Source organism: Eubalaena glacialis, chromosome 10, assembly GCF_028564815.1.
Source record: "Eubalaena glacialis isolate mEubGla1 chromosome 10, mEubGla1.1.hap2.+ XY, whole genome shotgun sequence".
NCBI classification, from domain to species: domain Eukaryota; kingdom Metazoa; phylum Chordata; class Mammalia; order Artiodactyla; family Balaenidae; genus Eubalaena; species Eubalaena glacialis.
The window spans coordinates 24,223,977-24,240,744 of NC_083725.1; the positions used below are offsets into that span (position 1 = coordinate 24,223,977).

The window sequence follows — 16,768 nt, forward strand, 5'->3', positions numbered from 1 at the left end:
CGTATACTGAAAAATCCTTGCATCCTTGGGATAAATCCCACTTGATCATGGTGTATGATCCTTTTAATGTGTTGTTGGATTCTGTTTGCTAGTATTTTGTTGAGGATTTTTGCATCTTATGTTCATCAGTGATATTGGCCTGTAATTTTCTTGTTTTGTGGTATCTTTGTCTGGTTTTGGTATCAGGGTGATGGTAGACTCATAGAATGAGTTTGGGAGTGTTCCTTCCTCTGCAATTTTTTGAAGAGTTTCGGAAGGATTGGTGTTAGCTCTTCTCTAAATGTTTGGTAGAACTTCTGAAGCCATCAGGCCTCGACTTTTGTTTGTTGGGAGTTTTTTAATCACAATTTCAACTTCAGTGCTTGTGATTGGCCTGTTCATATTTTCTATTTCTTCCTGGTTCAGTCTTGGGATAATGTACCTTTCTAAGAACTTGTCCATTTCTTCCAGGTTGTCCATTTATTGGTATACAGTTGTTTGTAGTAGTTTCTTATGATCCTTTGTATTTCTGTGGTGTCAGTTGTAACTTTTCCTTTTCCATTTCTAATTTTATTGATTTGAGTCCCCTCGCTTTTTTCTTGATGAGTCTGACTAAAGGTTTATCAATTTTGTTCATCTTTTCAGAGTACCAGCTTTTAGTTTCATTGATCTTTGCTATTGTTTTCTTCATTTTTATTTCATTTATTTCTGCTCTGATCTTTATGATTTGTTTCCTTCTACGAACTTAGGTTTTGTTTGTTCTTCTTTCTCTAGTTCCTTTAGATGTAAGGTTAGGTTGTTTATCTAGGATTTTTCTTGTTTCTTGAGGTAAGATTGTATTGCTATAAACTTCCCTCTTAGTACTGCAGGATTGGTTGGAGCATTTAATTCATTTACATTTTAAAAAAATTTTATTTATTTTTGGCTGTGTTGGGTCTTCATTGCTGTGTGTGGGCTTTCTCTATTTGCGGCGAGTGTGGGCTACTCTTTGTTGTGGTGCATGGGCTTCTCATTGCAGTGGCTTCTCTTGTTGTGGAGCATGGGCTGTAGGCTTGCGGGCTTCAGTAGTTGCAGCACATGGGCTCAGTAGTTGTGGCACACAGGCCCCAGAGCTCACGGGCTTCAGTAGTTGTGGCACGCAGACTCAGTAGTTGTGGCGCACGGGATTAGTTGCTCTGCGGCATGTGGGATCTTCCCAGACCAGGGCTTGAACCCACATCCCCTGCATTGGCAGGTGGATTCTTAACCACTGCGCCACCAGGGAAGTCCCTTAATTCATTTACATTTAAGGTAATTATTGATATGTATGTTCCTATTGCCATTTTCTTAATTGTTTTGGGTTTGTTTTGTAAGTCTTTTTTCTTCTTTTCCTCTCTTGTTCTCTTCTTTTGTGGTTTGATGACCATCTTTAGTGTTGTGTTTGGGTTGCTTTTTCTTTTGTGTGTGTCTATCTATTGTAGTTTTTGGGCTTGCTGTTCCCATGAGGTTTTGATATAGCAGTCTATATGTGTACAAGGTTATTTTAAGTTTCTGGTCTCTGCCCTGCCTAGAGGAGTTCCTTTAGCGTTTGTTGCAAAGCTGGTCTGGTGGTGCTGAATTCTCTTGGCTAATGGCAGCCTCCAGGAGGGCTCACACCAATGAGTACTTCCCAGAACTGCTGCTGCCAGTGTCTTTGTCCCCACAGTGAGCCACAGCTGTCCCCTGCCTCTGCAAGAGACCCTCCAATACTAGTAGGAAGTCTGGCCCAGTCTCTTATGGGGTCACTGCTTTTTCCCCTGGGTCCTGGTGAGCAGAAGACTTTGTGTGTGCCCTCCAAGAGTGGAGTTTCTATTTCCCCCATTCCTGTGGAAGTCCTGCAGTCAAATCCTGCTGGCCTTCAAAGCTGGACTTTCTGGGGACTCCTCCTCCTATTGCTGGACCCCCAGGCTGGGAAGCCCAACTCAGGGCTCAGAACCTTCACTCAGTGGGAGAACTTCTGTGGTATAATTGCTTTCCAGTCTGTGGGTTGCCCACCCAGCGGGTATGGGATTTGATTCTATTGCGATTGCACCCCTCCTACCATCTCACTGTGGCCTCTACTTTGTCTTTGGATGTAGGGTATCCTTTTTGTAGGTTCCAGTGTTTTTCCATTGATGGTTGCTCAGCAGTTAGTTGTGATTCCAGTGCTCTTGCAAGAGGGGTGAATGCATGTCCTTCTACTCCGCCATCTTCGAGATCCCAAATTAGATTTAAAGGGAGAGGTAGAGACCTGAAGTCAATGTGACTCTTAACCTGTGGACAAGAATAGCCCCACTTGGTTGTGAATCTCTGATCTCTTTGTTAGATGCCACTCAAAAGATCAACATGCAGACATAGTAGTGACATGACAAAGGCCTTTCTTCAATTAAAAACTTTTTATCAATGATTGCATTGAAGGCATGCTTATCAGTTTTTAAAATCATAGGACTCTGGGCAGAATAGTAAATATCCTCAGCATTTTACTATTTACCACTCATCTGGAATGACTTCAGGATCCATGATGAAGACACTCCAGCCTTGTAATTCCTTGACTGTCCCCACTGCAATGATTGTCCCCCTCTGTGCCACTTCAGTAAGGCCACGTACTGAGGCCACATCCTGCATCTTATTCCACAGAATTGCCCTACCCCTGAAATCTTGAACTCTGAAACTCCAGTCGGTGCTCAAAGCCCCAATTTCCACACTCCTCCATTCCCATGAAACTTATTTTCAATTGCGTCAAGTTCTCTTCTCCTTACTCTTCTCCATCTTCTCAGTTTATCAGCTTTCCTTTAGTTTCTTCTCCCAGGTGCAGATTCCACGATCAATCCCTTCAAATACACTCTCACCACCATCCTCACTTCCTTTGCCTTGGCGATCTCTGCCTCTCCTCTGACCATTTCTGGTCCTACATTAGCCTATTTCTGGTTTCCTCCACTCAGGTCCCAGGCCTCCTGAGCACTTCTAGAGGAAACACAGAACCTTGCGGATTGATTCAATTACAAAATTATGATTTCCAGCCCCAGCTGAGCCCTTGGTGCTGCCAGGAAATCTTTAGCTCTTTCCAGCTTCCCACAGGGTCCCTTTCCTGAAGCCTCCGTCACTCTCCCTGTCCCTTTCACTCTCAACAGATAGACCTGCCTACTTTATAATGGATAGAGGGGCAATTGGATTTGAGCTCCTTCAGCTTCTGTCTTCCCCACCTCCCCATCTCCCCACAGAGGTACCTACTCCTGCCTCTCATCATCATCAGAGGAAGCGGCCCTCTTCCCTCCTCATTCATGCTCCTCCCCTTGTATCTGTTTCTCCTTCACTAACCCCTCATCTCAGCCTGCAAATGTCCTCTCATCCTAAAAAAACCCTCATTCCTTCCCACCTTCCTCTCCAGCAAATACTCTCTTTCCTCCTCTTACCGTTTCTGTTTTCCTGCTTACTGAGGTCTTCTCAGTTCACTGCCATCTGACTTTTCACCCCACCGTGCTATGCTATCAGTTCTCAAAAAGGTCACCAAAGCCTGTTAAATGTTAAATGAAATGGGTTTTCCAGTCCTCAGCCTGACTTTTCTACAGCATTTGACCTTTTTGACCACCCGTCTTAACATTCTCTGGTCCTGGATTCCCACATAACACTTTCTCTTGATTCTTCTTCTGTCTCTCTGATTGCATGTTCTAAAATAATTTTTTTTGCTGCTCACTTCACTGCCCCTTTGATGTTGATATTCCCCAGCCTCTGACCTGAGCATTCCCTCCTTTTCTCTCATTGTATGTTTTCTTTGCTATAGTAGAAATAATACATTCTTTAGAATAAGATGGGGTGGGTTCAGATTTCATTTTCACCACTTATCAGCACTATGATCTTGAGCAAGGTTTCCCATATGAAAAATGGGGCTAATAAAATTGATTTTAATGACTGGATATGATGATTAAAGGAGATAATGCATACAAAGTGCTTCATTCAGTGGCTGACAGGGATGGGCACTCAGTGCATTTTCATTCTCCTCTTTCCCTCAGTGCCCTCTCTCTCCACTCCCTTTCCTGCCAAATAACTTCTTATGGTTCACCTTACTTTTGGGGGTGTTGTAGATCCCAGGATTTGGAGTCAGCACTGGGTTGAGATCCTTGTTCTGCCACTTACCTGTCCTGTGACCCTGGGCTTGTTGTTGCTCTGAACCGTGGTTTCCACATCTGTAATATGGTAATAGTAGTTCCACATCTCTAATCAATGGGAAGGGGGGGATAAATATTTATATATTTGACCCTTGAACAACTTGGCGGTTAGGGGCGCCAGCCCTCTGCATAGTGGGAAAACTGCGTATAACTTATAGTCAGCCCTTTATACCCATGGTTGCTTCACATCTGTGGTTCTGCATCAACCAACTGCAGATCATGTAGTACCACAGTATCTACTACTGAAAAAATCTGTGTATAAGTGGACCCACGCAGTTCAAACTCATGTTGTTCAAGGGTCAACTGTATACACACACTATATATATATATATATATATGAAAAGATGTGGTGAAGTGCCCAGCACAGTACCTGGCATGTAGTAAGTGCTCAGTAGATGGTGTTATTATCCCATTTGCACCTATGGCTATGTCTGTCACACAGAGATACTCTCAAATATCTCTCTCCCACCCCACACACATCTCTTGTGCTCTAGACCTGTATTTTCCCAACTGGCTGTGGAACATCTCTACCCTGATGTTTTGCAAACGGCTCAGACTCTTGTTCAAAACTGAACTGTTTGCTTTTCCCCAATACTTGCTCTTCATGTATTCTCTGTCTCAGTTAAAGCATCACCATCCATTCAGGTATGACTTTTGGACTCTCTTTTTGTCACTGCCTACCTCCTGTCAGTCATCTCTGACTTATTTCTGCTATTTGTTCCTTTCTAACTGTACTGCTTCAGTTTAGTCTCTTATCTTTTCTCACTTGTATTATTGCCTGAATGCTCCTCTTTCTGTCCCATATTCTACTCTGTGTCCAGAGTGACCTTCTTAAGATACAAGTCTCACAGTTTCACTTTCCTGTTCCAAAACTTCATGCTTTCCTGTTGAAGTTCTTTAAGCCTTAAATTTAAGTGCTGGTAGGTCTTGTGCTGACCTGTTTCTCTATCATCATCACCTGCCACTGACGGCTCTGTCTACACACTAATTTGTTTACTGGCTATTCCTCCAAGATACCATATGCCTTCAGGCTCTTCCTTTTTTTTAAAATTTTTATTACCTCTCACTAGGATACCCTTCTACTCTTCTCCAATTGGCAAACATCCTTAAAGAAACAACCAAATGTCTTCTTTCCTCTTGATCTTTCCCTGATAACCTCATCCTTCCATCCTGTTGCTCCTGTGCATAGATAACGTTTTTTAACACTTCTCCATTGTTGCAGTAATCATTTTGTATTATAGTCATTTATATGCCTGTAATTGCTGGGCTTGGACAATGCCTGGCAGATAGTAGGGACTCAAAAAATGTTGGTTGATTTGAATAAATGAATGCATAGAATGACAGGGTCTAGAAGGATCTTGTGAGATGGAATCTAACAAGTTAAAATTCATTAAAGGTAAATATGGATCAAGAAAACCAGTTATTACAATAATGAAGATGGAAGAGATTGGTTTAACAGCAGAATGTGTTAAAAATTAGGGGTTTTGCTTGACAGCTCAGTGCAAGTCAGCAGTTTGAGGTGGTAACAAATAAAAACAAGAAAGAAAGAAAAGAATATGAAATATCTTAAATGAGGAAGCTGAGTGTCTGAGTTTATACACAGAGTATTGTGTTTGGCTCTACGTATCATGATTTTATTGGGATTTAGACCAGAATAACAATAATTATTGAAACTATTTTGTTTTTAATGTTTTTTGATAAAAAAATTACCAAAATAGAGTGAGAAACCACTAGCTAACATATCAAGGAAAAAGGGAGAAAGCAATGACAATGAAGGAATTCCCTGGCGGTCCAGTGGTTAGGACTCTGCACTTCCATTGCTGGGGACACGGGTTCAATCCCTGGTCAGGGAACTAAGATCCCACAAGCCGCATGGTGTGGCCAAAAAAAAAAGAAAAATAGAAAAGAAAAAAAAAAGAAAAGAAGAAAAGAAAGAAATGACAATGAAAAAGAAGCCATTGAAACAGATAAAAAATTATAGAAGATTTTGTGGGCCTCTATGCGAATACATTTGAAAACCTCAAGGAAATGGATAATTCCCTGAGGAAATACAGAATACCAAAATTGATAGAGGTAGAAAGTTTAAACAGACCAATTTCTGTAGAAGAAAACAAGAAACTTATTGTGAAACTGCTTCTTAAAAAAAGCACTAGGGGGCTTCCCTGGTGGTGCAGTGGTTGAGAATCCGCCTGCCAATGCAGGGGACACGGGTTCGAGCCCTGGTCTGGGAAGATCCCACATGCTGTGGAGCAACTGGGCCCGTGAGCCACAACTACTGAGCCTGCGCGTCTGGAGCCTGTGCTCCGCAACAAGAGAGGCCGCGATAGTGAGAGGCCCGCGCACCGCGATGAGGAGTGTGGCCCCCGCTTGCCGCAGCTAGAGAGAACCCTCACACAGAAACGAAGACCCAACACAGCCAAAAATAAAAATAAAATAAATAAATAAATTTATTAAAAAAAAAAAAAAGCACTAGGCCCAGATTATTTCACAGGGAAATTCTACCAAACCTTCAAATATCAGATAGTTTCAGTGCTCTATAGATTATTTTAAAGGATTGAAAATGAAGAGAAGTTTCCCACTTCTTTTTATGAAGCAAGTATAATATTGATATCTACACATGATAAAGTTGTTACAAAAAAGAAGACAATTATTCATATTATTTATGAATATCCATAAAAAAGTACGAAATATATAGTACTAATATAATACTAATAAATATTTTCTTAACAAACAGAATCCAACACTACATTAAACATATAATTCACTATGATCAAGTAGGATTAATTCCAAGAATGCAAGATGGGTTCATTATTTGGAAATCCATTACTGTCGTATACCATATTAATAGATCTCAAGAAAAATAATCATAATCATAGTCATAATCATAATCTCCATAAATGCTAGCAAAATGTTTGTCAAAATTCAACATCCATTCCTCATAAAAATACTCAAGATAGTAGGACTTGATGGATACTTTCTTAACACGATTTTGTACATATATATATACACACATACATACATATTTATATATGTATTTTATATATACATATATTTATATATGTGAGTATATGTGTGTGTATATATACATGTATACGTATATATACACGTATATATCTACACACAGATATAAATCAATATATTTTCATTTTAGTCCTAAAACCAGTAATATTAATTGGGAACCATTACAAGTTTTTTTCTAAAGCAGAAACAAGGAAAGGATGGCTACTATCTTCACTTCTATTTAACCAGATGTAGCCAATACAATTAGACTAAAGAAATTAATTAGAGGCACACGGATTAGTAAAGTAAACCTGGAAAGCTACAGAGAATTAATGACAAAATAACACAAACAAATAAAAGGTGAGGTAACAGGATATAAAATTAACATACTGAAATCACTAGCTTTCATATACACAAATAACCAGTTAGGGGGCATAATGGTAGGAACAAACCTCATTTAAAATAGCAACAAAGAAGAGTAAATGCTTAGAAATGAGTTTAACAAGAAATGTGCAAACTTTCAAACACTCCTAAAAGACACAATTAAATAGAAAGATCCTCTGTTCTTGAATAGGATGGATGATTCAACATCACAAACATGTCAGTTCTCCCTAAGTTAATTTTTAAATTTAATACAATCTTAATAAAAATTCCAGTTTTTAAAGGAAGTTAGACAAATGAATACTAAAGTTCATGTGGAAAAATAAATATGTAAGAATAGTCAAGAAAACACTAAAAAAGAAAATTCTCAGGGGTGGGGACTAGCCCTATCAGATATTAAAATATACTATAAAGACTCTATAGTTAAAACATTGTGATATTGATGCATGAATGGACAAATAGACAAGTGATACAGAATAAAAAGCCCAGAAATGGACCCAAGAACTTATGGAAATTGAGTTTATAAACTCAATAAAATTGAGGGAGAAAGCAGTTTAAACATCCTCTCGTATCAAAAATGATAAAATTATAAAGATGTCATCTCAAATCACTGCGTAAAGAGGGCCTTAAAAAAAAAACCTTTATTTCCTGCAGCTTAAAAAAAATTGTGGTAAAAAACACATAAAATTTGCCAACTCAACCATATTTAAATGTACAGGTTAGTGTTGTGAAACAGATATTCAGAACTTTTTCATCTTGAGAAACTGAAACTCTATACATTAAACAATAGCTCTCCATTTCCCCGTCCCCTGAGTCCCTGGTAACCACCATTCTACTTCCTGTTTCTGTGAGTTTGACTACTTTAGATATCTCATGTAAGTGCTATCATATAGTATTTGTCTTTTGTGACTGGCTTATTTCATTTAGATGGTGTCCTTAAGGTTTATCCATGTTATAGCATGTGACAGAATTTCTTTCCTTTTTAAGGCTGTGTAATATTCCATTGTATGTTAAATTTTGTTTATCCCATTCTTCAGCTGATGGACGCTTGGGTTGTTTCCACCTTTTGGTTATTGTAAATAATGCTGCTGTAAGATGAGTGTACAAATATCTCTTTGAATCCCTGCTTTCAAGACCGTAGCCTTTTAAGACAAGCCTTTAAGAGAAGACCAAGCCTTTTAGCTTGTTATTCATGCTGAAGACATTAAGCATTCAATCTGTCAAGCATATGAGAGAAAAGACTAAATAATGTTAAACCCTTTTAAAAGCAAAGCACAAACTTTTCCTTACAGTGTTTTGATGTTCCATCATTTAGATACATCATTTCTATAGTATAATTATATGGACAAAAATGATTATCCAGTAAAGACAGTCATCTTACTTGCTTACTTTAGCATAGTTTTGATAAATTTGAAAAAATTTTAAATAAATAGAAAATGTAATATGTATAAGATATGAAGATAACTATCTCTAGAAGTTTTGGAATCCATTTTAATTTGAGAAATGTCAAGCATTCCATATGCTGATATCTTGGCTATAGGTTAAAGACAGAATTATCTTAGGCGTCACCAGCTTAGGGTTTTTATTTGGCCCTCTGATGTGTGAGCTTTTTGATAAGGGGTAAGGGTCAAGAGAATGTAAGTTGCTCTTTCATTGTTGTACTCCAGGATATACTCAAAAGCTATCAACCCTTAATTTCAAGTTCTTTGACTGAGCAGGTTCTGCTGGGAACCCATCCCATTTCCTTATTTCTGTATTTGAAATCTCTCATTTTGACCCCATGTTTATCTTCCTAATATTTATTTTTCTATTTTTGCTCCTGTTTAAAGGTACAATCACTGGTTTGATGGAATGGCTTTACTTCACCAGTTCAAGGTGGAGAAGGGCACAGTGACATACAGGAGCAAGTTTCTACAGAGTGATACATATAAGGCCAACAGTGTTCATGATCGAATTGTGATCTCAGAATTTGGCACATTGGCTCTCCCTGATCCATGCAAGAATGTTTTTGAACGTTTCATGTCAAAATTTGAACCGCCTGGTAAGCAGCCTTTAATATGCTCAGAATTTGCTGGGGATAGTGATGATTCTTTAAATTATTATGATATATGTCAATCTATATAAATATGAATATTGAAATATATATATTTTTGATATGAGAGGATGTTTAAACTGCTTTCTCCCTTGACAAAGTTGTGGTGTTTAAATAACTCTGGGGTTTGATTTCAGCAATTACTGACAACACCAATGTCAACTATGTGCAGTACAAGGGTGATTACTACATTAGTACGGAAACCAACTTCATGAATAAAGTGGACATTGAAACCCTGGAAAAAACAGAAAAGGTAAAATATAGGTTAAAAATGAATATAATAAACCCTAAAATTTCTCTCCATTCAAAATACTTTTTAGAGTAGCTAATATCTGAAGAAAAAATTGGATCCTTAACAAAATCAAAGTTACCCACTGATTCACGTCATTGTGTACCCTCTGTCCTGGTTAGAATGGCCTGTGGGATTGGGGTTTTCCTTAAAGATAGTTCTAGACGTCTTCGTCCTTAGTCCTAATGTCTGAAGGCTAGGGCTAAGGAGAAATAGAGTAGTACAGACTTATTTTTTTTAATCTTTTTTTTAAACATCTTTATTGGAGTATAATTGTTTTACAATGTTGTTTTAGTTTCTGCTGTATAACACAGTGAATCAGCTATATGCATACGTATATCCCCATATCCCCTCCCTCTTGCGTCTCCCTCCCACCCTCCCTATCCCACCCCTCTAGGTGGTTGCAAAGCATCGAGCTGATCTCCCTGTGCTACGCAGCTGCTTCCTACTAGCTATCTATTTTACATTTGGTAGTGTATATATGCCACTCTCTCACTTCGTCCCAGCTTACCCTTCCCCCTCCCCGTATCCTCAAGTCCATTCTCTACATCTGTGTCTTTATTCCTGTCCTGCCTCTAGGTTCATCAGAACCATTTTTTTTTTTTTAGATTCCTTATATATGTGTTAGCATATGGTATTTGTTTTTCTCTTTCTGACTTACTTCACTCTGTATGACAGATTCTATGTCCATCTATCTCGCCAGAAATAACTCAGTTTCGTTTCTTTTTATGGCTGAGTAATATTCCATTGTATATATGTGCCACATCTTCTTTATCCATTCATCTCTTGGTCCATTAGGTTGCTACCATATGACCCAGCAATCCCACTACTGGACATATACCCTGAGAAAACCATAATTCAAAAAGAGTCATGTACCACAATGTTCATTGCAGCACTATTTACAATAGTCAGACTTATTTTTGCCAATTCATTTTCTGCCTAGCTACAGGTAGAACTGGACTGGAGATTATCTAGACCCATACTGCCTTCACGTTACACATTAATTAAAGATAAAATAAAACTTTGGGCCAGAATTTTAATTTTAATTCTTATTCTTTTGAACTTTCCTGTGATCTTGTGATCTTGGGCAAAAAAAAAAATTCGTACTGGATAATCATTTTTGTCCATTTTTTGTTGTTGGTGGTGGTAGAGTTTTTGTTTGGTTTTGTTGTTCTTTGGTCTTAGTTTCTTTTTCTTTAGTAGGAAAAATAATTTTTATTTCTCAGAGGTGAGACTTTAGGGCTTAAACTGTAGTTTTTATATCTTATTTTAAAAATATTTGACACATCCCTACTGTCTATGCATCTAAATAGAGATCTGCCCATGTAACATTTAAGTCTCTGTATGCTCTTAAATTTGCAGGTAGACTGGAGCAAATTTATTGCTGTGAATGGAGCAACTGCACATCCTCATTATGACAAAGATGGAACAGCATACAACATGGGGAACTCCTATGGGCAACATGGTAAAGTTGGGATGGGGGTCTTTTAAAAAATAATTGGGAGTTAACTATCTTCCCACAGTTCCATTATGGCCAAGATGTTAACATATATGAAACTTCATTTGAAAGGTTGAGAAAGAAATCTCCGAAGTAGCATTACTGAACTTAAAATATACAATTTATAATTAAGTTCTGTGGTCTTTTTGCACATATGCTTGGAAGCTGATTTTCTATTTGATCTTTTCAGCATGACTCACATTTTTATGTTCCATTATGCTTTTTGGCTCACAAGCATTGTAGGGATGAGTAATGTATTTCTCAAACTTGAATTTTTAGGAAGTACCATATTGTAAGTATAAGAAATTTAGAATGCTACAGCAAAGAGATATAGAGAAGGTATACTGTATATTACATAGGAAGGAATTTATTATTACCATGGGAGTAATACACTACAAAGTAAGTTAAGGTTAAAGTTTGGTTGCATTCACAACCACTTACATCACATCTCTTTCCTGGTCATTCATATACTTCCCCAGCTGCCTATTAATCTGTTCCAGAAGGTTCTAATGGCTAATAACGATAACCAGCATTTACTGAGTGCCTAGTATGTGCTGGTGTTAACTTTTTTCCATATATTTTCTCATTTAATCTTTATAAAAGTCTCTGAGAAAGGTACTATTATTTTTATTTTTTAAAAATTGAAGTATAGTTGATTTACAATGTTGTGTTAGTTTCTGGTATACAGCAAAGTGATTCAGTTACATATATATGTATATATATATTCTTTTCCATTATGGTTTATTACAAGATGTCGAACATAGTTCCCTGAGTTATACAGTACAACCTTGTTGTTTATTTTATATATAGTAGTTTGTATCTGCTAATCCCAAACTCCTAATTTATTCCTCACCCCTTTCCCCTTTGGCAACCATAAGTTTGTTTTCTATGTCTGTCAGTCTATTTCTGTTTCGTAAAGAAGTTCATTTGTATCATGTTTTAGATTCCACATATAAGTGATATCGTATGATATTTGTCTTTCTCTGTCTGTCTTACTTCACTTAGTATGATAATCTGTAGGTCTATCCATGGCATTAAGAAAGGCTGTTATTACCCCCATTTTATAGACAAGGGCAGTGAACCTTGAGAAGATTTAAGATGCTTGCTTAGGCAAGCTTCAAGTGTCTAGTCTGAGTAACACACAAAAACTTGCTACTAGTCACTCCATTAGATCATCTTAATTATTTATCACTGACTACAGAGGATTCTCTCAGGGCATGCACATTCATTATCCTGTACCCAAGTACACATCTCTCTCTCTGTTTGAAAAGGAATGTGTAAGTATAAGCATTAGAAGTTTCTGACTATCTTAGCTGTCAATCTGTCATCTATAACCTACGAATCTTTTGTATGGGTTAACTTTTGAATAGGTTAATATATACCTTTGGTAAGTAATTGACTTTGTGGGTTGTTCATCTCTACCTCTCCATATTTACACGTATGAGTGTATATGAAAATGAATACTGCAGGTTTGCTTTTTACCAGCTCAAGAAGAGTTAGGATACCCTGGAAACTTCATCACTCAGCCCTCTCTCTTCTTTGTTACCTGACCTCAGGTTGGGATGTATTCTTCAAAGCTGTTATAGGAGACAGCAAACATCTTTTTAGGTAAAATCTTTCAGCAAATGGGTAAACTGACTCAGCAGTATTTTGTCGATGCATCTTATTTGATCATAAAAAAAATTCATTTCTTATTAAATTAACTCTAATACCCAAGTAGATAACTTTGTAACTAGTTCATAATATGAGAAATACTGTTTAACCATTCTTAATTATTTTTCTAAAATAAATAGTCATTAGATCAGTGATTCTCAGCCTTTAGAGCACCTAAAAACCATCTGGAATGCTTCCTAGCAATGTAGATCACTGGGCTTCATCTTCAGAGATTCTGGTTCACTAGACCTGAAAAAGGGTTAAGAGTCTGCATTTTAACTACACTTTCACTCCTTATCTTGGTACATTTTAACAAGATCTCCAGGTGATTTTGGTGCAAGTGGCCCATGAATCTTTGAGAAACCTTGCCACCAATCATCAGAGGCTGTGCTTGTTATTTTGCCTCAATTTGATGTTTATACAAAGTCCTGAAGAGTCTCCCAGAGTTAGGCTCACAGTATTGGGCAGGTCATTCCTCTAGGCATTCAGTTCTCTGCTGGGTGTTTCCTGAGTGTCTGTCTGCTTTGCTCATGCCTTCAAGACTTGAAGTTAGGACAGTTCATTAACTAGCAGTGTTCAGATTTAGTGAATTGAGTAATTGTCACTTAATCCAATTGCTGAGACAGGAAATTTTTCTCTTGATCTTCTAATCTCAACTAAAACTGGATTTACTTCTTTTTTCTTACTTGATTATTTGCTTCAGTGAGGAATTTTTAAACTGGAACACAAACGTACATGTAGCTGCAGGGAACTCTACTAGATAGTATGCGTTTGGGGGAAATTTAGTGATTTTCTTTGTAAATAAAGTGCTTGCTAATAATTTCTACCTTTCCAGGTATTTTAAAAAGGCTTTTTAAAATTAAAAAAAATCCTCTAAACATTAATCCAGCTAGTTTTAAGTACTAATTTAAAATACATAAACAGTTAGACAGTAGTATAGTACTCTTGGAACTCTAGAGTTTGTCTTTCATTTCTTTTATAACTCATCACTGTATAAAGCATGGTGTTTTATTTATAATTGGTTCTCAAAACATATAATGTCCTAACCTAGACGTCTCCATCAGTTGCTTACTCACTGTTTTTACTAAGATGTCTGATAGATGTTACAAAATTAATTTGTTTAAAACCAAACTCTTGATCTTTCCCTCTAAACTTTCTCTGCTTAAAATGTTCCCTATCTCAGTTGATGGTAACTCTGTCCTTCCACTTGCTTAAGATGATAACTTTGGAATCATTTTTTATACCTCTCTTACATCCACATCTAATGGGTCAAAAAGTAATTTAAGTAATGCCTTCAAAATATATCAAAAATCCGACTACCTCATATCACCTCCATTGCCACCACTCTGGTTTAGGCCACCATTCCTTCTCATTTGAATTATTGTAGTAGCTTCTTAACTAGTCTCGTTACTTCTCCCCTTGCCCCACTTCAGTTTATTCTTAGCATATCAGCCAGTTATCCTTTTAACCCACCCCACCTCATCTAGAATTTTCTCTTTGCTTACTATGGATAGGGCCACACTGGCCTCATTGCTCTTATTTGAACACTCCAAACTTATTCTTGGCTGAGAATCTTTGCATCTGATCTTCTCTCCACCTGAAATGCATTTCTCCCAGATATCCTCAAGGCTCTCTTCCTCACTTCCTTCAGGTCTTTACTCAAATGTCACCTTCTTAGTGAAACCTTCCCAGACCACCATAATTAAAATTGCAAACAGTAGCCCCCATCCTTATACACTCACTTCTAATCCCCATTCCCTGGTTTATTTCTCAATATAGTTCTTCTCATCATCTGATGCATTATATTTTTACTTATTGTATGATTTTTTTAGAATTTGAGCTTTATAAATGAAGAGCCTTTTGTCTATTTTGTACACTGCTGTATACAAGTGTCTAGGATATGGTACTTAGGACTCTTACAAGAGTGCCTAGAACATAGTTGACACTCAGTAAGTAGTTGCTGATAATGAGTAGGGAACTGTATGGTTATCTTGTTCCAAAGGAAGCTTAGTGATTGTGAAGTTCTATAAGTTACCTAAGTTCTTCAGGACCTACATTGGCACTTCTAACACCAGGAAGATAATTCAATATGACCTCAATATTTGTTCATTCATTGAGTGATTTAACAAACATATGTTGTTAATCTGTCAGTAGTATTTATAGTGTACCTACTAAATGCCAAGTCATTGTTTGGTACTGAATATGCAAAGATGTATCAGACACAATTCCTGCTCCAGAAGAGCTCAGTCTACTAGGAAACAGATAAATAAGCAGAAAATTATAGTACAATGAGATAAGTACTATGACAGTATAGGATATAATTAAAGCATAAAGGAGGGACACCAAATACCTTTGGGTGGGGAAGAGTCAGGAAAGGCTACTTGAGGAGTGGGTACCTGAGTTGATTCTTGAGGAAGTAGTAATAGTCAGATGAATGATTGCATGAATGAATGTTGATGAGACAGGATGAGATGGGACCCAAAGTGACCCCAGGGATCTAGAAGACTGAAAGGAAGGAGTTGGACATAGGTACAAATGGAGATTGTAGTTTTTGGAGCTGGGGAGTGGGAAGAAGGACAAATAGAATTTGAGGATATTCCTGGCTGCTACCTTATCTTTTCCTATGAAGCTGGGATTGAGTTCATCTTCAGAGAGCTAGAGGGGAACCATTTGTGGACATTAAAATACAATAGCTGTTGGATGATTACTTTGTGTATGATGTTTCAAAACTTTAGCTAATACCTTTTATAAAGTTAATATATTTTTTGTATCCAAGTCTTTGAAATAACCCTTTATGAAATATGGGTGTCATGCATATTGTATAAATTTCTTAACTGCTTTTGCCTAGTTCACAAGTGCAAGGGTTATCTTTTTTCTTAAAATGAATGTAAAACAGTTAAGACAGGACTTTCCATTTTCCAGGTTCTTGCTATAATGTTATTCGGGTTCCTCCGGAGAAGGTAGACCTTGGGGAGACAATCCATGGAGCCCAGGTGATATGTTCTATTGCTTCTGCAGAGAGGATGAAACCTTCTTACTACCACAGCTTTGGTGAGCCCAAAGATAAGACAAATTTTAATGGGGCCTGCCTTAAAGTAACTGTTGCAGAGGGACTAATTTTGGCAAGTACTCTGTTAATACAGTTTATCAGAGTATGGTGATAAGAGACCAAGGTTGCATTTTAATGCCAATTAAGTTTATTCTGTTTAGTCACATACTTCTTACCCTAGCCAACTGACTGATTGAAAACATATTTTAATACAAGCAATTACTAAAAAATTAATAGGAAACACCAGTTAATTTTTAAGTTTTTAATTAATTGACTGCTCTAGGAAATAGTTCTCAGTTTAAGAAATCATTGGTCCCTTCCCAGCACATTGAGTCAGGCTGAGATTTAGTCACCCAGCACTAACTCCACTTCAGTTCTCCATGGAGAACAGCCTCTCCCTTCAGCCCCCTGCTCCAGGATGACACAATGAGTAACCTCTAGTCATAGAAATCAGTCTCTTTGGTTTGTTTTGTATTATGTTATGTGTCATTGAATATCTAAATACAAAGGAAAAAAATACATTTATGCATGTTTCCACAACAGAGACTATGGACTTTGGGTGATTGTGATGTGTCAATGTAGGTTCATCAGTTGTAACAAATGGACCACTCTGGTGGAGGAAATTGATAATGTGGAGGCTGTGCGTGTTTGGGGACAGGTGGTA

General features: G+C 37.5%; 1 protein-coding gene across 5 annotated transcripts in view; it reads left to right on the top strand.

The window, feature by feature from the left end:
- BCO2 (beta-carotene oxygenase 2) overlaps nucleotides 1-16,768 on the top strand; it is a 69,795-nt gene that overhangs the window by 38,282 nt on the left and 14,745 nt on the right. For all 5 annotated transcript variants that reach the window (XM_061203987.1, XM_061203985.1, XM_061203986.1 and 2 more), the window contains 4 exons: nucleotides 9,353-9,564; nucleotides 9,753-9,868; nucleotides 11,267-11,369; nucleotides 15,978-16,106. In XM_061203987.1, the coding sequence (XP_061059970.1) occupies nucleotides 9,353-9,564; nucleotides 9,753-9,868; nucleotides 11,267-11,369; nucleotides 15,978-16,106 (560 nt within the window). The remainder of the gene's footprint in view (nucleotides 1-9,352; nucleotides 9,565-9,752; nucleotides 9,869-11,266; nucleotides 11,370-15,977; nucleotides 16,107-16,768) is intronic.